This window comes from Hyperoodon ampullatus (assembly GCF_949752795.1).
Source record: "Hyperoodon ampullatus genome assembly, chromosome: 1".
NCBI lineage: Eukaryota > Metazoa > Chordata > Mammalia > Artiodactyla > Ziphiidae > Hyperoodon > Hyperoodon ampullatus.
The window spans coordinates 75,361,798-75,385,980 of record NC_136914.1 but is presented as its reverse complement, the minus strand read 5'-3'; the positions used below and the strand labels follow the sequence as shown (position 1 = coordinate 75,385,980).

Sequence of the window (24,183 nt, the reverse complement as noted above, 5' to 3'; positions counted from 1 at the left end):
TTCCAAGCCAGTGAGATGGACAAATGATGACCTACTATAAAATAAAACATAGAAGTTACATGAGAGGCCAAAACTCACTTAAAAGAGTAATTATTATATCTCAAGGAGAGATAGCAAAAGCTGTTATACAGAAATTTCAGACTCTGTTGTACTTTCAGAACATTTTGTAGAAAGAGCAACAAAAAAATCCTGAACATAACATAAAGTATAAGTTGTTTAGAAATTTATTAAGATTGATGTCAAGGGGTGCAACCATGCCCCTGCCTCTGACAATGACATTATAATGGACTTGCTGACCTTGGGAAAAAATTTCAAGTGTGTTCTTACATTATATCTCCTGGTTTTCTTCTTTCTCAATTGTCTCACTTCTGTTGAATCTCTATTGGCAACACAGGGTTCCTAGTCCATACAACTAAATTCAACAATTTTTTTGAACATCTATGTATAACCTTAATGCTAAATTTCTCCTTAGCCTGCCACGCTTTGTTTGGTTTTACTTTTTAATTTTAAAATATCCTTCTCTGAAGCTTATTTCAGTATTCTCTTATATTTCAGTATTTTTTTCAGATTCTGTGTTGGGTACAATCTCTCTCTTCTCTAGTGTCATATGTTTAATTGAAGGTCACATCTATTCTCCAAGTTTAATAATCATCATAGTGCCAATGGCTCCTAATGCTGTATTTCTGCTACTCCCAAGTTTCTAATATACATTTTAATAGCCTGCTAGATATCACCTGAATTTTTCAAAGGTACACTAAATCTGACATGTCTTAATCAGGTTCGTTCTCCTGGAAAGATGCTATTCCTTCCATTTTTCCCAAGTTGGCAAACAGCACCTCTGTCTTCCCACCATTGGTATCCTTGGTATCACTCACTATTCTCTATAACCTTACCCATTTTTCTGCTTACCAAATTCTAGTCACCCACCCTTCAAAATTTGGCTACGGTTTTTCACATGCCCAACTCATATCCTATTCTGGTTCTGGTAACCTTTAGTCTCTAAACCTAGAGCCTCTCACGCCTTTACTTTTAAACATCTAATTCTGTATATGTCATTCTCCATCACAATAACTAACACTTAGAAGGCAGAGAGAAAGTCTCATTCACCTTTGGATCCTTCGTGAGAATTTGCATAGAGTAAATGCTCAACAAATGGTTATTGAACTTCATGAATTCTCATAATATTCCAAATTCCCTGTTCATTGTATAAAATTTAATCTATGGCTGTGATGACCTTTTGCTACAAATGCTGGGTTGGTGAAATAAAACCTCATACTGAAAAGAAACAATGTGCACAATTCAGTATAGGGAACTATGGTTCACAGGAATGCAACCTCAGAGTAGCACACCACTCTCAGATCATATGTGGGTCCCCCAATGACATCATCGTTGGAAATGTTAAGCATTTCAGAGCAGAAATAAAATCATAGAAGATACATTTTGCAATAGAAATGAATGAGTAGATTATTTTTAAACAATAGGATGCTATTCTATCTTTTTATTACCAAAATATTTTATAGCACTCATTGCAGATTTCTTTTGAATATACAGTATCAAAACTTAGTTTCCTTTGTGACTATCACATTTTAGCAGCTGAAAATCTGTTTTAAAGGAGGCATTTAAATTTTCATGTGTTTCAAATATTTTTTTCATTTTGTAATAAACTTACACTTTCTGTACAGTAATGAGAAGGCATACAAGATAATGAGACTGATGTCAAAAAAATATACACCTGCATAAATTAAGTAAAATTTATCAGAAACAAGATTTAAAAATAAGGCAACCTGTTGTCTATATTTCAGATAGAAAGGGAATGTGACATAAAGACAAATACCCAAATATTTAACTCGAATCTTGAGACAACAATTACAAAAACAATTTGCAACCACAACAAAAGGAATGAATTGGTTTTTCAAAAAATAAACCTAATCTACTCCAGTCTACTCCAATCTAATCATCTGATTTGAGTATTACAATTTGTCTTCTGAAAAGAAATCACAAGAACTTAAAAAATTATTTATAGGCTCTTATTAAGTTTGAAAAGCCTTATTTAAAGCACACGTATTTTTAGTAATTGTCCATATTTATGAGCAGGGAGAGAAAAGAGACATAAAAATAATCTGTTCTGTAGATGAGACCTGAATTTACCATATGCTGACAATTTTATCAATGATAAATTCTGGAGTTTTGGAACTAATTATGTTTAGCACCAAGAAAAACAAAAGAAATAACTTGATTAGAAAAGTAAAACAAACAAATAATTTAACTTCATTTAGCTTGACATGAAGCTTCCAGGTCAATATAGTACTTATTTTTAAATCATGTAGAAGATGGGTAGGTAAAAAGAGAGGCTATGATTCAGATAACATTTCAAGGCCTTCTTCCAGCCCAAGCTATTATTTATAAAATGGAAAGATTTCAGTAAGTGCATTTATAATTGTTTCATCTGAATAATCTTCCTCTCCATTCTCTGTGCTTCATACCACTCTGAACTTCTCTGGTGAGCTTTCTCCTTTTCATGTTATAGTGAAATTACTGAAATCAAAGTTGTATCTTCCTAACCAAAGGACTTCCACCATGAAGGCAGAGACTCTTTCTCGTTCACTTCTACTTCCTCAGAAAACCTTGGCCAAGTTTTATTTTCCACACGTTTCTTGAATCAAAATGAATAACCAGTTTTGTCACTATATAATTACCCCATTATCAAGGGACAGGGAGGATATTACTCTGTTTTGCTTAAGAGAATGCTTTTCTTACAAAAAAAAATACCTGCAATAGGAAAAGTAACAACAGTGAGTGTTTTAACCTAAAAGAAGAATACTGAGATGAAACAGTTTCTCAATAAGTGGGCTAACCTCTGAGGTTTAGTGCTAACTACACTTTAAGTTAGTTCCATAGTTCCTTAAATCACACAGAAGATGCTTGAGTGTTATCATGTTTCAGCAACATCAAGTTTTTTATATATAACTCTAGAACAAAATCAGAGGAAAAACAAAAGTATATACAATGTATAAGCAAAGAAGAATGCAAGTATGGGGATAAAACCTTGACTAAATAAGGAACTTAACATAGAATTCATTATCTAATAAGTGTGCTGAAATTCAGATAAGCAAATGCTTTGAGCGTCTGGAGGCAACAAACCCCCTAACTGACCTCCAAAGTCACTTTGAGATTTGATGAGAGCTTATTCCCTCCTCAAATGTCATAAGGGTTCAGCAGAGTGATCTAGTTTTAAAGGACTAAATTAGAATAAAAAGGATAATATGGCCACACATTTTATCAGTGTTAATTATTAATACTGAGATTTAAAAAAAAAGGGCTGAGAGTTCGGTAAGCATACTAATAGGACACTTTTTTCAGCTCGTTTTCTCTGTCAGTGTGAATACTTTGCGGCAGTTCAAAGGGAAATATACACCTGAAGAATAATGCATTCAGCTGGAAAACTGGGTATAAAATGTAAAAACATTAAAAAAGAAGAGAATACAGGGAGATAATGACTTCTCCTCACCTTAAATGACAGAGCGCAGGAAGAGTTGGGTTGATTTGATACCTCAGGATAGAATCTTTCTCTCCCCTCTTTTTAGTTCCTTGATATTTTTAAATGTCACTGGATGTCACTCCTTGGTATCCCACAAAAATGAGAAATTGACTGGGAAGTATTCAAGGTGAGAATATCATCCTTACCAGTCATTTTAGAATGCTATCTTTGTGAAACTAAACATTTTATGATGTTTTCATAATTACGCCATCATGTCATGTCAAATCTACCTAAAGATAACAATAATCACAAATTTTTTATTATTACTATTTAAATAATAGTAGTAAATAATTTTATCATCAACTAATATAGTAAACTTATTGCTACTCTTTTACTATTTATTTATAAATTATTACATGCTATTATCTCACTTAGTGTCTTCCACAATCCTATGATTTATTATTAAGTGGGGCTAAGAGAAGTCAGAAAATTACACTGTTAGTAAGAGGAGAAATCAGGATTTAACCCAATGTCCTTAGATTTCAAGCCTGTTTCTTAAGCCAGTACATTCTGTCTTCTACATTACCTCTTCTTCTACAGGACAATGTCTTCTTTAGATTCTTTTAGATTGTGCTGCTCATTTTACTGGAAAGCTAGAAAACTGCTGAAGCACACATCTTGATTAGTTGAGACTCAGAGATAATCTCTATTATCACTATCCATAATCACTATGAAGAAGTAGGAGTAAATAAAGCCCTCCAGAAGTGTGTAGGGGGGTGTGGACTTGGGGGTACTTGGGAGGTACAGAGCCATTTTACAGATGGCTAGAAGAGTAAAAAAATGCAGTCAGACACTGGTAACTAGATACAGTGAAATGCAGAACCATGAAAATGAATCTTTCCAAGGTATATGTCTCTTCCTACAGAAAAAAATTTGCAGGGCATTTGTTTTGGGGGTATTATGAGTATGCCATTAACAAGTATATGAGCATCTTTGAAAAGCTGGAAGAGACAGTGTTAATTCAATCTAAATGAAAACAGCACAAACCAACGATAACCAGATGATAGTACCTTACAGATGACTACTGAAAATTGGGTATGTAAAAGAAAAGCAGAAAGTAGAGGGTCCTTTATCCCACACAAGGATATGAGTTTAGTGTCTTTTCTAATTACCCTTGGTCATATAAAAATGATGTTTCATTTCCAAATGATATTTCAAATATACTGTTATTTACTTCTGAAAGCAATGTGAAAGTCCATGGCAGATACCTAAAGACTTCCCAGCGGAATGCACCATGTTTCAACCCTCAAGAACAATGTGCTCTAAACACTAAAGCATGTGTAGTGAGGGGAATGAATAAAACAGTTAAGCCTAATTTACATAGGTTTGAAGAAATAAGAAAGTTTGGAAGTGTGAAATTGAAAAATATTAGCATATAAAAATCAAAATTATATTTTAAATGTCTGCGAAAATCAAAAGCATAAAATTAATTAGGCAGTTAAAATGGCCAAATTTCTGACCATTTAACTTTTTAAAACCTGCCTTATGGATCAACTGCTATTTTCTTATTTTAATTTATTTATATGTTATACTATTTGTAAGTTTACCTAGAGGAAAAATACATACTGTTTTGTACCTTTTGTTCACTCCTAACTCTGACCAAAGTTTACGCTGTGAGGTAAGAAAGTAAATGTGCTTATTCAATTGTGAGATAACTTAGTCATAATTAATGGTTTTGAGGGCACTGTATCCAAAGCCAGATCAGACCTAAAATTGCCTCTCTTGCACAGTGTAATTTGGGGAGGCTCCAAAACTGTCTCCCATACTGACCTGCTGTTGGGCCAACCTTTCCACCTACCTGGACAGAAATCACACCCTTTGACCCGATTCATTTCTTTGATTTATGTAATACATTCATTATCTACTATTAGAATGCATGTGTGTTATATAAGTTGTGTAGAAGGCCCTAGAATTACTTCTGCTTTGCCCATATTACTGCATATTATCAAATTCACTCACCATCTTACTAAGAGACCCAAAGTTCTCTTTCTATTCAGGAGAATAAACTTTGTAAGAAAAATTGGATGTGATAAAATAATTGCAGCTTATTGGATCTGCATATGGTTTTCGAGTTAATTTAGTGAATTGCTTATAGATGATAGAAACAGACCCAGAAGGAGTAAGTGACCTACCCAATCCTAAATGAAAATTGGGTTTAGAGGTCAAGTGTGGTGTTTTCCATATTTGAGTTGTTAAACATATTATATGATCAAATGATATACAGTAAAACAAACTAGCTCCGCAAATATGATTCAGGGGGACTTCTGGAGGAATAAGTAGACCATGGCATGAAGGCAGGCGTCAAAATAAAAACTTACAATAGACTTAAAGAAACTCATAAACACCATTCCAAGACAGACTCTGAAGCCTGCTGCATAGTTAAGACAAGGGCAAGCTCTTGCGTAGTCAATGGTTATCCTTAACGTGGTGGTGCTTTTAAGCCTAATATTTGGTTTTCACTTAAATTATTAATTTATTTTATCATTAAAATATCATTAATGAACAAGTATTTTATCATTACTTAACTTCCTACCATGTACTCCATATTTTAAAATATGTAATACCATTAAATGTATTTTAATAAAATAACAAATAACCAATTTCCCCTATTTTATCAAAGGATCAACTTGAAGTAATCATGCTACTGATATTAATTAAAGGAAAAGAAAAAATGTTAGTGATTTTTTTTCATTAATAAATGCATAATCCATTAGGGTTTTTTAAAAAGTATTTTTAATATATAATTTTCATTGTTCCTTTCCAGAGACCCATGGGATATAAGTACCCCAGATTTGAAATGATCAGAATCGTGGGTCTCACATTAATTAATAGATTCTAGTTTCAAGAAATTATGTTTATTCTTACACTGTATTCTTTTACCTAAGCTAATAAGAAAATAAAGCCCCTTTTATCATTTGGCACTAATGTGGGTTGAAATATAGGGTAAAACTCGTTATAAAGAGAATTAACCCATAAGCTCTTAATAAAATTTTATTATGCTAAAGTATAGAAGGCAGAAATAAAAGCTTTTGTAAAACGTAAGTGCAGTTCACTGCCTATGTAATTAAATTTTCTTGTATTTTGGTTATTTCCTTACTACAGCATCTGTGACAATTTATTTTTATCATTAGCTATCCCAATCTATACCCAGTTTGCATCATAATATTAGAATATCATAAAATTATTGCACTGGAATTTATCTTCTAAATTTTATGAGGAAAGTTAATCCAAAAAATTTAGTTATAACTGCATTGTTTCACATAGGTTAAAATTCAAGAAAAATGTTTGAGGTAATAATAATTAGGAAATAGGGCAGCATCGAAAATGGTATTTTCATGGAAAATCCAATACAAATCCTGATTAAAACCTAACCAAGCAAAACACTGCAGATTACCTGGATTCCAATTAAATGTGACAAATGAATATTTGACAGGTTTCAACTCCAATTCTATTTATGCCAGAATGCTCCATCAATATTGAAGATGAAACTACCAGAATTCAAGCATACAATTGCACTTTACTGCTAGATAATAGTCTGAAAATCTGAACCCAACAAAACTCTTACTCAAATGTCAACTGCTACATTTGGATCACCCAAAATGAATCACATCTCCTGTGTCATTACCTATAGATCAGGGCTAACATGAATCACAGCTAGCAGATGACAAATGGTTACACAAACACTGAATTTCAAGTGTCAGTCACATAAAATCAGGAAAACTCAGTTACATTATTGTGTTCCTTGGCCGTTGACAAGACTGAAAACATGGTTATAAAAAATAACTAAAAGTCTTCCTTGGGAAATGCTTGTCAGTAAACTTTCTAGCCTCTCAACAAGCTCACCAGTTATGTTTTCCATGACATGTATGTTTCCTAAAAAGTAACTGCTATGTGTTTGTATTATATAATTATGTTTATTATTAATTATTTCTTTCTTATTTTAATGGCACTGAATCCTCAAACTCAACAAACAGAAATAACATTAAAACATGATTATAATGCCAATGATAGTTGACACCCAAAAAATAAAGATTTAATTGTACTTTATGTTGTTTATAGTGAGACAAGTACTTTTTAAAACACAAATAACATTACATGATATCATCAAAAGGTAATGCAGATATACTAATGCCCTTAAAGTAAATTAATCCTGCCTTCCTGTGGGGTGGGGGTGGGGTGTATACAAAACATTATTACAGTATTTTTAATTTAATTTTTACTTTCGGGCAAAGCATTTTAAACCTATTTGCCTTAAATATACATTCATCTGCATTGCAATTCATACCAAAATTTTTATGCTTATTTAAAAAAATACTAAAAAAAATGTGAATTCTTAAAAACCATATCAAACTCCCATCCACATAAGCACACACCGCCATACACACAGGTAAGCATGACTTTATAGCTATAAGGCAAAATGTATTTAATCTCTGGCTAATTAATCAAGAAGGTTGTCAATCATCAGACCCTGCTTAATATCATATCTGCTCAACCAGATAACAGTGTGGAAAACTAATTATTTAACATGATTTAATTTAACAACAATTTCACTTAAGGTCATTTATGATGTATTATTCTCTAATGTTGGGTTTTAATTTTCATAGGTAAATGTCCAGAAAAAAAGATCAGACTTTCTCCTGCTCTAATATATTCTATTTGCATATCATCATTAAAGAAACTGGCATATAACAAAAATTTAGAGTATCTTACTTCACTTGGGGGATGGAATGGTGAAAGACAAAATTCACTTCAGGGTTTCACTAGAAATAAAAATGTGTATGATTCCCCTTCCTTTCCCTGCATATAACCAAATCTATTTTTATATATGAAATAATAAAGTTAGCAAGAACTTTACCATTCCATTATTTGACACAAATTTATTCTTCAGGCATTTACTTATAACCTGAAATCCAAAATATAAATCACCTAATTGTCTTTGGTAACATAAACAAATGTGAAAAGTTTCATAAGCACTACTTGCTATCTAACTTTATAACTTAAAGGAAAGTGTACATAAGGCCAATTGTGATAATATGAGAACCATCTCACAACAGGATAAGAATATAGAGTGCTATAATCTTCTTTCCTCCCTTTCCCTTGCACAAAAATGAGAAAAAACATAATTAAATAAGAGGGGAGTTCTAATAGCATTTACAATATATTTTGGAGAATAAGATAATACTGTTCTCCTTCTTTGACTCCACTTCAGTTATCACTTGAAAAGGAGAGGTCTGAAAATATTTTTCTAAATCCCTAGGAGAAGAAAGAATCCAGCAAGGTGTGTTTACTGTCATTTCCTTTTACCAAGACTGGATGATTGCAATTGAAGAAATAGTTGCATGACAAAAATGAATAGAAAAAAAACAATCACAAAAGACCTTTCTTAGCGTCTATTGTTTAGATATTATGGACTAGTTTAGTCTTTTCCATAACAGGTACTACTCTGATTTATTTGTCAATGTGTTCATTTCTGACAGCTTGTTTTAAAATGATGGTTCAAGTTTGGTGAATTTTATCTATAGAGTTATGTTCCTTTATTTGGCATTTCTGTACTTTTAGCAAATATTGATTATTTCAAATAAACCAGGTTTAGTGTCAGCTATTTTATTTTGGTTTTAGACTGACCTTCGCAAGTCTACTTATTATGGCTCCCTAGCGTGATTATGTGTGTGATGTTGTGTTTGCCCCTACCATTTTCCATATGCTCTGCCTCACCAACACTGCCATCCGGCGTGGTCCTTTCATAGTTGTCCTCTGGGAGTGGAAGGGCACCCAGCCTTGGCCCTGATGAACTCTTACTGCTTGGTGTTTCTGACTCCTCCAGCCCGCTGTCATAGCAACTCTGCAGTGACCCCTGATGTGGGTCCTGGGGCTGACTCACAACAGAAAACGTCACTCTACGAAATGGCTGTAAAAGAAAAGATTCTGAATGTCACTAAGGTATAAGATTGTAAATAATCTTATTTAAAAAGTACATAAATTACATACATTAAGGTCGACTGACAACTAATTCAATAGAAAACAGTTAATATAACATGTTGAAATCTATTTGGTTAACTCTGTATTTTCTGAGGCAATACCTAGAGCTTAGATTTTATTATGGAAAAACTGAAAATTCCCTTTCTGAAACAGAAATAAGAAAACATCAATGTCACTAACACACACATGTAAATCTGATATGTTACTTACTTCCACGCATTCACCATTTTTCTATTCTGTAGTCTTCACTTCAAATATGTTTTCCACAAATAGACTCCTTATAAAAACAAGGGTCAGTGATTTTGGAGAGCAATAAATATAGAGCTAATCCACTGTAAGAAGATTTCATTTTTAAATACTTTGTCCATAAGGCAAATGGTTTAAAACTGAGTGTTCTGGCAGTTGACAAACTATTAAAAGTACAGCTGATAAACAGGAATTTAGATGTAGTGCTAGGAAATCAGAATATATTTCTTACTTCATTCATCTTAGATATATTACCTATTGACCCTGAAAGTGTAAGTGTAGTATTGAAATAATAGACAAAAATTTCCTGAACCAGGGAATTCAAAATAAACCAAAATTTTTAATTGTATGTGCTTTTACTATGACTATTCACAATTTGCTCAAAAAAGTAACATCATGTACAGTCTTTAAGTTGTAATTAAAGTGTGGTGCAGATCTTTACACAATTGGACATCACAATTTACTATGTTACTAATGTTGGCTGGATAGAATAACTTAATATATATGGAATTTAAAGGTTATCATAACTACAAAATAAAACAAAAATATTTTAGACTCATTAAGGGAACAAATTAATGCCATACATTGTCAGGGCTATGTAAACATAATATTTTGGGAAAACAATATAAAAAGGTTCTGTAATATTTGTTGGAGATTATTCTTGGCAATAGTTGTAGTTGTATTCATTAAGCTCTTGTATGATTTGAAAGTGGCATAAATGTACAGATTTTTGCACCTATAACTCAGACTGGTTCTTTCTAATATAAAGTATAAAACTAATGTTGCCAGAGTAGTGAGAAAGGTAAAGAACCTTTTTTGTACTTTTAGAACTTGAATACTATTGGTAGAAATCACTAATCACAAGTGGCACCAGTAGAATTTTTAAAATGTTAAGGATTATCTACATATGGTAGGTTATTAATGGGAAAGCTAAGAAGAATTGTGACATTTCCCCAAAATTTATAAATTGGTTTTACTAAAGACAAACATATGGTTCCACAAATCTTCCTTTTATTTTGTCTCATATAGAAGATTGGCCAGGAATATTGTCCTGTTCATATTTCTAACCCAGTACCTCTCCCTCCATGTACATACTTGGAGTATACAGTCTTTATAAAATCTTTTTAATTTAATTCAAAATCAAACTTACAAAGGGAAAACATTTAAAGCACATTCTCTTCTTTATAATGTTTCACTGAATTGGACTGCAGATTTTAAAACTTACAAAGTATTTCTAGTACAAACAGCATGCACACCATGGGCCAAAATTTACTGGCAACTAAATCTCTAGAAACATTTTCCTTATTTCACTAATAATTATATTGCTTTACTGTAGTATGATTGTGATATTTTACCTTATTTCTTAATACACATAGAAGTCAGTTTGTATTTCCCATGCTTTACCTTATGTGTGCATATTTTCTTGTTTTTTTTTCTATTTATTACTCCCAACTGACTGCAGACTCTCTGTGAATTGTTTTATGTTTGGTCTCACCTCAGAAGTAAGACCAGTGACAGTCTCCTAAAACTATACTGTTCTGCACACAGAAGATACTCAGAAATACTACCGAACAATAAAATGTTAATGACAATGTTGAATTTAGGAAAGGATGCCAAGAATCAGGAATACATATTATCACTTCAAGACATAGCAGTGGGTTAAGAAAAACATATAAAAAGAGAAAGGAGGGTCATATGTTATTTTTAATTCTATTTTAATGATTCTCAAATCTTTTAGAATCAGTCCACTAATGCAAGGAGAAAGTTCAAAATGAATACAGAAATACATAAATTATGCTAATAAGTTGACAAAGAGAAATAAGAAATTATGAGAGATAATGTTCCATCTTGATATAAAAATAGAAAAGAGGGTGATGTTTGAACAAAGGTGGAAATCTCAGAAGCTGTGCTTAAATGCTACTTCTACCAAAAGTAATTATAGAATAGCAGAGACAGGTGATCGTCTATGTTTGCAATGAAAAATGTCAAAAATAAAATAATTATTTTTCTATTATGCATTATGTAATAACTACTGTGAATCTGTGCATTTTTTAAAAACTTATTTTATTTATTTATTTTTGTCTGCATTGGATTTTCATTGCTGCACGCAGGCTTTCTCTATTTGTGGGGAGCGGGGGCTACTCTTGGTTGCAGTGTGCGGGCTTCTCATTGTGGTGGCTTCTCTTTGTTGTGGAGCACGGGCTCTAGGCATGCAGGCTGCAGTAGTTGCAGCATGCAGGATCAGTAGTTGTGGCTCACGGGCTCTAGAGCACAGGCTCAGTAGTTGTGACGCAAGTGCTTAGTTGCTCTGTGGCATGTGGGATCTTCCTGGACCAGGGCTCGAACCCGTATCCCCTGCTTTGGCAGGCAGATTCTTAACCACTGCGTCACCAGGGAAGCCCTGAATCTCTGCATTTTATTTTCTTGATTCCGTACCCTATTTTAACTGTGAATATATTGATCCCTATGAATTATTGTAGGTTACATATTACATTTAACGATGGAAGGAAAATGTTGTAATTTTAAAATACTAAGATCAATATATATACTTGCAAATGCTTAGATCCATTAATATTTCCTTTTTATAAAAAGCTTTTTCAGTTAAAGTAATATCTAAATGAGTGGAAGGTGATTCATAATAAAAATCTAAAATAAAGACTATCACACAATGGGTCATAAAATACTCCATCTATCATTTTTATCTACACTTAAAAATATCCCATTAGAGCTCTACATACAATATAAACATTACATTACTACCTCTTAAACTCTATTTTGATAAATTTACATAAATAAAATCTTGTGGCAAACTAAGTTGGTAATGTGAACCAAATTGGTACAGAATTCTGAATTCTGAAAGAGAACCCATTAATGCAAGAATTAAGTTTTAATTCCAGTAATAAATCACACATGTAGATTTAGATAGACAGGTAAATAGGCAGATAGTTCAGGAGACAGAAAAGTATTTACACATTATCCTTCATCATTGGGTTGGGTCTATTGAGAAGATAGGTTTTATGGCATAAGTTATGACACAGAAATTCATATTATTTACATAGTCCAGATATATTGACTAAACCAGAAATGTAAGCAATGTGTTGACTGTGTGACAGAGAGAATGAGTTTGCATTGTATATGTAACTGTCACTTTGTTAATGACTGATACTCTGAAGCAGAGTGGTTTAAGTGGTGATTCCTAAACCTAGATGTGCCTCAGAATCATCCAGAGTACTTTTGAGAAAACACAATGCAAATATCTGGCCTCAACTTAAACCCAGTGAATCAGCATTCAGGGTGGAACTGGATATCAATCATTTCTAAAATCTCTCCAGGTGATGAAGAGGCACAGAGAGGAAGGAGAAACCCTACAGTTGAAAGACTATTTGGTCAAAAAGACTAAACTGCTTCAGGAAGCCAGCTGGTCCCCTAAGTGTTCATAAAATTTCCCTGGAGAGCCAACAGAACCATGATTTCATCTTGGGATGCAAAAGTATAATATGAAGATATTTAGTGACCTGAGGTGTCTGAGCTTTCTATTTTTCTGTCTAGGATGATAAATGACTTCATGTCTTGCAAAGGCAAGCTGGTCTATACAAAACAGGAAAAAGCGGAAGATCTTGAGGAAGAGTGTCAGCTTCCCAGCTCTTTAAAACTATGAAGATGTGCTTGAAAATTGAGTAAGTAATGCAAGAAAGAAGTCTCCAAGAAAATTGTTCCAAAAATTGTGCATGGGACATGTGTGAGAATTATAAACAAGAGGGAGTGGAAATCAAAGATTTTCTTAGGCAAATAAATGATCTAATTAAAGGGGTGAGATTGAAGACATGATCTGACAATTCCCTGCAAAAGAGAAGGAAGAAGAAATGTTGAAGACAGAGGATTATGCTAAGAAAGAATGAGGGAACAGCAAAAAGAATGGCCAGCAAGGCCACTATAAAGCAAAGCTGTGTGGCTGACTGGATCTAGTCATTATACCTACACTTGTTTTGTCCCATTATGTCCCAGGGTTTCAAGGATGTTCCAACAATAATTCTACACATTTAAGAAACCCAAATCTTATATAAAAACAGACAAAATATAATATGATTAAGTTTCCAATAAAATAAAGGTACCCCCAAAATGCCATGAAACCTGCTTAGGAATTTAGGGCAGGCATTGCAAAGGAGGGTTTTCTGGGTCAAGATCTCTAAAATAATTTTGATAGATAATACATATTTGAAGGCTGATAATAGATTTCATATCTGGGACCAGCAGCAAAGGATAAAAAATAGGGTGAGTAAGAAAAACAGGTCACTTTTGAAACTCAGAAGCCAAGGAAGCTGTTAATTTCAGGAAAGACAGTAAAATCTTACGTGATCAAAGTCATCAGAGATGTTGAGAAGAATTCTGATTACCAAAGGTCCATTGGATTCATCCATTAGAAGGGCATTTTTGTTAAAAAATCTCTGAACTCTGGGGAACAATTCTAGGAGATTAAGCCAGAGGAAGTAAAAGACCCACTTGTAAATATATGGAGAAATAGAGAAAGTGGGGACAAACTACTAATTTTTAAAATATGGTATAAGAGAGATGTGGGGTAGCAGTTAAAAGAAAAAAAAAGATTTGTATAAAATTTTTATTTTTTTGTCTTTTTTCATTGTTATTGAAAAAGTTTTGCTTTAGGGTAAATAGTTGAAGATGCAACAAAAAGGGCAAGCAAAAATATGCCTAATAACATACGGTTGTCGGGGAATGAAACAAATCAGAGACTGGAAGTAAACTAACTAGAATTAATAGAAAAATGAAATTAAAAATAAAATCATAAAGGCAAGGTAAACAATAAAACTCATTGAGGAATTGCATGTATAATTTGTGTGTGTGTATGTGTGTGTGTGTATGTGTTTAATGAGAAAATATATTGTGTATTAGAAATAATAGGAAAAAAATTTATTCCAAGCAACATTATAGATTCCCTATTGACCACAGACAACGTAGCTGACCCTTGGCTCTTGTGCCTTAGGCTCAGGGTCTGTAAAATGCAGGAAATAATACCTGCCCCTTACTAACTTAAATTCTCTGAGAAATAATGAGATAGTTTATACAGAAGAACCTTAAGCTTGCTCAAAGACATATACTATAAAATGTATTATACCTCAGGCCACAGCTATATAACTAGAGCTATCTCCCATTAAGTTTTAGTTTTTTTGTTTTTTGGTTTTTTTAAGAAAATATAGAGCTGGCCCAGTAATTTACAAAGTTTCTAAATATAATTTTAATAAGTCATATGAAATTTCAGACCTAATTCTCCAATTCATGCACTAAGTTTTTATTGTTCTACATGCAAGTTATTTGTAAAACAAATAGGTACATACAGTAACACCCACATTTTTCAAAACTATTTGAATCTAATCATTTTTATTGAGCATGAATATTTTTATATTCAATTATTTAAGAATGACATTCATCAATTATCTTTTGTTTCCATTATGACACACTAGAGACTTTCACTTGAAGACACACAGATATTCAAAGGTAACTCTGGATAATATCCAATCCCTGGGGTGTGGGATGTACCTCCATCCTCATGCCAGGCCCCAGCTGACAAAAATGCATTAGAAGTGACTTTGCTTTAAACTACTATAGACTGGGAACCAGTCCATTCTTTATATGATCTTTATCCCTTCTTTATCTAATTTTATTCACTTTCTGTTCTATAAATCTAGAGGTCACATGGGAAGTGGATACAGATGTGAATGGAGAGGTCTTCTCCCTTCTATTCTTTCCCTCATGCTGTGGGAGTAAATAAGTATGGCTGTGTCTTCCTATCCTTCTCTCCTCATTGAGAATTCTGATGAGCTCAAGGTGAGAGACATGTGATTGGCATGATCATTTCCACATAAAATCATCCTCATAGCCTTGAAAAGACAAGCATAGCAAATAAGGATTAAGTTGGGTGCTGTGTGGATATACAATGTAACATATTCAATAAATGCATTTTCTTATTAATATTTTGGATTTTTTTTAATTTGGAAAACATGAACATAAGTTAAAATGGTGTATTGGTAAACTTGGGATCAAGAGAAAGACAGTCTGCATAGATGAGGAGGGGATTTAGAATATGTCTGGATGACAGAAACAATGCTTTTGTTCTAATGATAGTATTGCAAGGGGTAAGGCATTCATGAAGGGAAAAGGTGATGAGCATTTGATTCATTCTTCTTCTCTGTAAATTTTCAACTCAGCAATTGATAATGTGGACTACCAAACAGTAAACCTAAATCTAGGCAGTCTAGCTGGTTTAGAGGTCACATACAAAGTTATCACAATTACCACTGCAAATATGGAGTAGAAGCCAGATCTTATCCTGGTCTTATTCAGAGAGTTCAAAGAAAGTTAAGTCCATACATTTCAAATTCATTAGAAGACTGGAACAATTTTCTAAAAAGTTTTTTTTTAATATCTAGAAAGTTGATGTCAAATTCTAATACTGCCTCATTTTTTATATTGCAGATTCATTTTTAATTTTTTTAAATTTTAGAGAACCATATAACTGCCCTCCTTTTTTGACAGTACTGATATAATAGCATATACTATTTATAATCTACACCTTTAAGAAAATTCATTCTGAAATTAACAATAATATGTTATTCTGTTTTCAGAATGCAATCATTGTCAAATGTGTTTAAAATTTCCAGGTGCTACCTATTTTAAAAAAATCTTTGTCACAAAGTTCATTTATAGTCTCTAAGAAAAGCAGTAAAGACCAGATGCATATTTTCAAATATATGATAATAATGAAAATTTTATTTTTATCCATTCTTAATTGTTAGATTGATTAAAAGGTAACCATCATACCATTAAAGCAAATATTAAGTCCCATAATCAGACACACTTAAAAATATTGGCCTTCTATCTGCATTATCAAAATCTTCTAAGTTGCAACCTGTACAAGAATAATGGATTGTTTTCTCTGATAGGGCAGTGGCCAATTTTTGAAAAGGGAAAAGAAAAGAGTTGAACTTTAGGAATATCCTATTATACACAATGCTTACAGTAAAAGAGAAAACAGCATCAGGTTAAGAAAGTAGAAAGTTTCCCTTGGAGTCCATCAACCTAGTGAAACTTTTATGAGGATTGCATCTGCAAGAGGATAGAACTCTAAGGATGTCTCTGGAAAGAACTTCAGGTTAAATTTCTCTGCTCTGTGTCTTACAGACTACTTTATAGGAAACTTTAAATTTGCACCTTCCTTTTTAGCTTCAATAGTTTCTCCATAAATTGTCTCCTTATCTGGAACTCACATACAGCTGTCTCAGTCACATCAATTATTTCTGAATGGGATGAAAAGGCTTTTTTATTTTTTCCAATTCACTTAGTTATGTCCATCAAACAGACTTCTAATGACTCTCTTTGTCAGTCATAAAGCACTGAAACAGTCATGGAGCAGAACATTGCTGAATTATAAGGAGCGCTGCTTTTGCTTTTTACTTTTAAAGAGGAGCTATCTAAGACAGTGAGATCTTTCCTTGCAAATGAACAGGTACTTGATTAATCTGCAAGCATTGTCAACCAGTGTCAGTGGCTAGTGAACAAACATATCTAGGATTCCATAGTGCATTAGCTGGAATATGTCTGGCAGAATTTGCAAACAAACTTTAATGAGGTCTTTTAACTTTTGGGGGGCATCTTCCTTTGCTAACATGTTTAGGTTGTTCTGTACTTCAAACTGTCTTTCTTTCAAGTCAATAGCAGATGAAAGGGTATTAAAAAGAAACATGCTGAGACATTTGGATTGGTTAATTAAAACACTCATTTGGGGAACGAGAAGTTAAATAACTATATTTCTTTTGACTTGCATGCAATTACATATTTGACATTATTGTGTATATTTGTCCTGCAGAAACTAAGAATGCAGGTTATACTTTATAGTTCTTAGTCCACTAGATCACGAACAATATAATATTGCAAAAGAACAATAATGACAGTAAAAATAGGAGCTATTCATTTCATATGGGTCATGTTGATATTCTGATTTTGCAAATGAAAAAAGAATAATGAACTTAATATTCAAACTACTGCAAGAAATACTCTAGCCTAAAAATACAAGCTTGTCTCCTATTTTTTTCTAATGAAAAATATCAGAAAACAGAACAGACAAAGCCTAAAACTCTTAATAAATATAGGCAAACAGGGCTTCCCTGGTGGCACAGTGGTTGAGAGTCTGCCTGCCGATGCAGGGGACACGGGTTCGTGCCCTGGTCCGGGAGGAACCCACATGACGCAGAGCGGCTAGGCCTGTGAGCCATGGTCGCTGAGCCTGCGTGTCCGGAGCCTGTGCTCCGCAATGGGGGAGGCCACAACAGTGGGAGGCCACAACAGTGGGAGGCCCGTGTACTGCAAAAAAAAAAAAAAATTATATATATATAGGCAAACATTTTTTTCTGAAAACTTCTAAAAAAGTTATTGTGCTCTAAAACACAAACTGTGGGTCCTTTATTTTATGGACACATTGTTTGATCTAGTTTTTCTCTTTTTGCTGGTTTCCATTAAGCCTAGTTGAGGATTTGGCAAACTTTTTCTGTGAAGGGCCAGAAAGCAAATATTTTAGGCTTTGTAGGTCATAGGTCTCTGCCACAATTACTCATTCTGACACTGTCCTGCAAAAACAGTCATTGAAGATACATAAATGAATAAGAATGGTCATGTTCCAATAATACATTATTTATGGAAACAGGAATTGGAATTTCATATAATTTTCCTAATTCATAAAATGCTGTTTTAAAATTTTTTCAACCATATAGAAATGTAAAAAATCAAATGTAAAAATACAACTTTTCTATTTTATTAACATTTTTCAAGTTATTGTGGACTTTTCAACCAGTGTGTAAAGTCCTCATAAACAGTGTGTAGCAATTATACCTCAACAGTGCCTTGAAAATAGTTTTGATTCAATTGTCATTTCTTAGCCTGTTTTAATATTTACTGTCCTTTTTTCCAAATAACTCTGAACTGGAGAATCAGGAGACTTGGAGTCAAGTACCTGCTCTGATACTAAGAGTAATATCTGGTGGAAAGATCCATCTTTCAGTTTTATCTTCAACTTTAAAAGGAAGGAGTTATAACAAATGATATTTAACATCCTTTCCAGTTCCTTAATTCTTTGAAACTATAAGAAGATAGGTTTGTTCAATAAGTGAATAAATGGCTGAAATCCATGATTTTAAAGTAGCCTTTGCTCACTCATTAAGAAATTCCTTAGTACATTGTATGGTCTTGAAAACATGAATGCAACTTGAAGTGCATTTACTCATGAAACGAGAACCATGAACAAAAATATGTATACCAACCAAACATTTCAGTCCATTACCTTGATGAAAAGCTACAAAGATGACAACATCTTTGAGAGAGGTGTTTGTAACTAGTAAAGAAATTCTCTGGAATGTCAGCTCCATAGGATATGCTTATCTAAATCTTCCCTATCCTCTGAAACCACCTCTTCTGTGATTTCTTCTTTGACTCAACCCAAAAAAATGTTCAGTTGAGTTCCTATGGTGGGTTAGATGCTGTGAGATCTCATTCATCGCTTAAACGTATGCTTCAAATAGCAGAGTTTAGCAAGAGTTTGGTATGAAATTGAGTGGTGAAAACATGCTGAGCCATTGATTAGATTTCACCTGCCAATTCATTTGAGACCCTACACAGTCCCTTGGAAGTTTCTATGTTTACATGCACAGAGAAACAGGAAGGCAGAGGGAGTCCTAGTTAGGAAAAGATACTGACAGGCAACTAATGAGAAAAAGACGATCTTTGCAATAATATTCAATCCAACAAAGACTTATTAAGCACTTGCTTTGTGCCTACCCCTGTGCTGAAAAATCTACATGCTGCAAATTTAGACCTTAAGCTCAGTTGGGAAAGTGTAGATTAATCATACAAAAGCACTCACAGAATATAAGCAAAGGTTTCTTTCTCCTTTTTTCTTTTGGCTATTGTGATATTCATCAAAAGCTCAGTTCACAAGCCTCTCAGTTGCTTTGCATGACTACGCTACACACCCATGCAGTTCCAAAAGCAGCTGAATGAGGTCGATAAACCTGTGTCTTAAACTACACAGTTGGAGTTAGTCTGCAGCAGTTCAAGGGAGCAATGCTGAAGAACCAAGTGGAACTCCAAAAGATCTGCCCAGGTTTCCAACTATAAAGCACTAAAAATGAACAAATAAACAACAACAAGAACAACTACTAACCTTTAAAAAGCTACCTCTTAAAATACATAGAAGTTTAGAAGTACAGACAGGAGCCTACCTCATAAACACCTGAATCAATTCTCCCATACTGAAATGAATGAAAATAAAACTTGCATTTTAGGATCCACTCAAACAGATGCTCCAGAATTTTTTCTCTTTTTTTCTTTTCTATCTCAGACATTTCATCGAAACTGCACCTGGTAAAATCTGTTTGGGAAATTACATGCATTTTAAAAACATTGGGTTTTCATATTCTGTGGAATGGAAGTCTGTGTCCTTAAGTAGCTTTTCCTGGTATGGATGGATTAAAGTGTCTGACAGGAGTCAAGACAGACAAATGGAACCAGGCTCCAAAGTGTTACTTAAGCATTTAATTATTAAACTGAGCTGAAACCTAACTAGATTCAATACAGAATCTTCTGCTACCTATGTGAAACTTCTGCTACCCTGGTGAACCCATTTCCTCTGTCATCCCTGCTGGTTTACTTGTTTTATTTTATCTGTACTTTGTTTAAAAGAAAAGTTACCAGTGTCCCGAAGGAATAGCCTATTCAATGCCCACTATATGCTCATTTTCATTCCTTAATACAAGTCAAACGACTCCAGAAAAATCAGTGAAAGTGCTTTTGGAAGGCAGAAAGGTGGACCCTGATGACGTCCACATCCTAATCCCTGGAACATGTGACTAGATGATTTTACATGCAAAGGGGAATTTAAGATTGCACATAGAATTAAGTTTGATAAACAACTGACCTTAAAATAGGGAATTTATTTTAGATTATCTGCCTGGGCCAGGTGTAATCACAGGATTATTAGAAGGAGAAAGGGAAGGCGGAAAATGCGGTCAGAGTGATGCAATGTGAGATCTGTACTCACCTTCTCGAGCGTTGGAGAGGAAGGGGCCACATTCCAAGGAATGCTGGTGGCCTCTAGAAGCTATTAAAGGTAAGGAGGGGAGCATATTTTCCTCTAGAGCCTCCAGTATAAACACTACCTCATGTTGGTTTTAGCCCAGAAAGACCCATTTTGGATTTCTGACATCAAAAACTATAAGGTAAAAAAAATAAGCATAGTTTTAAGCCATTAATTCTTGGTAATTTGTTATAGCAGCAATAAGAAACTTATATAGTGGGTCATGGAGCCTGAGATAAGATGGGAAGAAAAGGGAAGTAAAGCAGTTGGACTTAGGTTTCACATTTATGAAAGAGGTTAGTCATCATTCAAATTTAAATTGGTGTTCCATTCCTGGATCACTCCACTTGTAGGGCATTGAGAACCAGCATTTAATTCTAATAACTGTACTTATTTTATAAAACACTCATATCTACTGTTATGTATTTTATGTTGAAAGTGTTTGGCAACTATAAAAATGTTAAAATAATCTTTGTAACCTTATTTTCACATTTGTTATTCTTTTAATGCAGTGAAAATACCAATACCAAACAAAACGAAATTAAGTGGACTAGGTCTCTGTCCACTCATTCATGTGGGGAAAACCACTTCAAATTTACATTTCAGTCCTCTCTTATCAGATAACTAATATTGTATTTGGGGAAACCCATGGACTTTCAAATCAGGAAACTATAATTTGTTTTCCTGATGTTAACTAGAAGTTGAACAAACTTGGGCTACTGACAATTCTTCTGAGCCAGGATTCAACTTCTGTAAATATAAATGATAATCTCTCCATTTTAAATACAATGAAAATCCAATTTGATCTGTGAGTCATATTTTATATTATGAAGTGTTCTATAAATTATAATGGTGAATTGAGCTCAAAATTTTGTCCATAGGCCAAAGATTTAGGGAGCTGATAACGGTCACTAAGAAAAATTCCATAAACTTGGAAGAAATGAATTCTTCCCACCATGCTAGCATTAAAAAAAAGAAGAAAAAGATAATGAATGTCTTGATTTTCAAGAATAGCCTCATCTATACTGGAGAGTTAATAAATCCTAAATGGAGCCTAACTGGAGTTACCATATTCATAGATATTGCCTCTTGTCTGCTACTTTCTTTCTTATTTCTTCTTTGTTTTATACTTGTGTATTGAAGAAACTTTCTAGGAGGGTGAATTCTTTGTATTAAAAGTTGAACTTTTCAGAAGAAAAATGGAAAATAAATTCACCAAATAAATAACAAGTAAGCATGTTGGCATCTCATGATTCTTTAGGGAAATGAGGATACTCACAACTTGACCCTAACATGAGGACTCAAAAGTGATTCTTCTACAGTAGGGCAAGTGTTCAGAAACACTGACTGGAGGTTAATTTTTAGCCATAATTTGAAAATATAACCAATAGTATCCAATATTTGCCATATATTATTTCAATATTAAATGCCACAAGACCAACTTATCTCAATTCTCACCTCCTTGAGAAAAATGGTCAAATTCTTAAGCTTATAGAAAATGCACCTTTTTAAGCATGAGGGAAAAACAAGTCCACAAAGCAATAACATCAGAAGACCATCATATTTTATTAGTAGTACTACTATTTGGCTTTCTAAGTCTGTTTACATTTCATATTTAGAAGATACATGGGGAGCCATATATAAAATAAAATACTTTATTCTTTTTTTTTAACCTTATGACCGTTTCCAAGTCTCTGATCTTTTTTTTTTTCACACAGCGTTATATACATTGACATTTTGTACACATTGCTTCACTGATATCTTTTTTTTTCTTCATTGATATCTTAATTTTCATTTTAGAAGTGCTAAAATTGTAACACTTTGATGCCCATAGTTTGTGAAATTCATTATAGTCTATTAAAGTTTTTGAATCACCAGTGCTTCTGCCCCTTGGATCTCATTAAACACATTCTGTGTGTTAAGAAATAAAATTAATAGCAAACCATGTAATCAAGTTAACTCTTGTATTCTGGGGGAAACAAAATAGTCATGGCATGCCTGTTTTTTTTTTAATATTTAACTTCAGTTTTTTTAACAACTGCTTAATTGGCAGATTATGAATTAACTAAACATAGCATGTATTATCTTCACCTAGTTTGACAGAGAGCCCTAAAGTAAAGCAGAGATACTATGTTGAGCAAGAAACTTACATATTGCAACTGATCAATGGGAAGAGAAACCTTTCAAGGTGGCAATCAGTATCAATAATTGGTGGCAGACATTTCCCAGAACATATTGGAAAAAGGCAAAATCTCCTTAATGATATAGCTGATAACATCTGTACTTAAAATGTGTAGTGATATTCCCTAACACTCACTGATTGCTTACCATGTGTCCATTCAAAGCTTATTTAATTTTCACAATAGCACTATGGGGTAAATGTAGAAACCAATACCCATAGAGGTAACTTGCCTGAAGTCACACAGTTGCTAAATGATCCATAGGTTGGTTCTTACTCACCAAGCAATAGCCTGGACTTAATTGAACCCTGACAAATTAATAAACCGACACAGAGACTTCTGCATACATTCACAATAGCACTGGCTTAAAGAAACCATATTCTAGCACAGGTCAGCTCACTCAAAAGCAAAGGATGGTAGAACCTGGACTACACAAGAAAACAAATACTCAGGAGAATAAAGTTGATTATTTTAGCCACTTCTGATAAGGGCTCCTTAGGCTGAAAATTAGACATTCAGCTTTGAACTCCACTGGAGATTATCTGTAGTTTGTTGTTACATTTAAGCCAAGTATAGAAGAAAAGACATATAGTTTACCTTCTACCATGTGGGGCTTAAGTAATTTTCTTAAAGTCCAATAAACCTTCCTGCTTTGTTTTATACAGGTCAGCTGTTCTCAGAACTGCTTGTGCATTTGAATTACCTGGGACACCTAAAGAACATTCATACTTGGACTATGTCCCTGAATTATTTTGGGATAGCACTCAGCCTCTATGTCAGCAGGGTTGAAAATCCACTCTAATTCTAAAATAAAATGGGAAGTCATTCTAAATTTCAATCTGACTTGGTTGCCAAGAATATCAGTACTCAATCACCATCTATTTATAAGCCCAAGTAGGGTAGGTACATTTCCTTATTCTTCTCTCTATGTGGTTCTTGAGGTATTATTTATGTTTTAATATCTCATTATAAATTTATTTTATCATAACATATCCCAAATCCTTTTGGAAGCAGAAGGCCTACATTTTGAAGATGATTACAGAAAAACTTAAAATGAATGTTTCTTATCATTCACTTTATCTACTTTGGGAAAACAAATGACT

The 24,183-nt window shown here is 33.5% G+C and overlaps 1 protein-coding gene across 3 annotated transcripts in view; it reads right to left on the bottom strand.

The window, feature by feature from the left end:
* Positions 1-24,183, bottom strand: part of PCDH7 (protocadherin 7) — a gene marked incomplete at its 3' end in the record, with an annotated part of 421,934 nt that overhangs the window by 211,412 nt on the left and 186,339 nt on the right. For 2 of the 3 annotated variants that reach the window (XM_079703325.1, XM_079703327.1), the window contains exon 2: positions 9,230-9,446. In XM_079703325.1, the coding sequence (XP_079559451.1) occupies positions 9,230-9,446 (217 nt within the window). The remainder of the gene's footprint in view (positions 1-9,229; positions 9,447-24,183) is intronic. The other variant, XM_079703326.1, reaches the window with a different exon arrangement.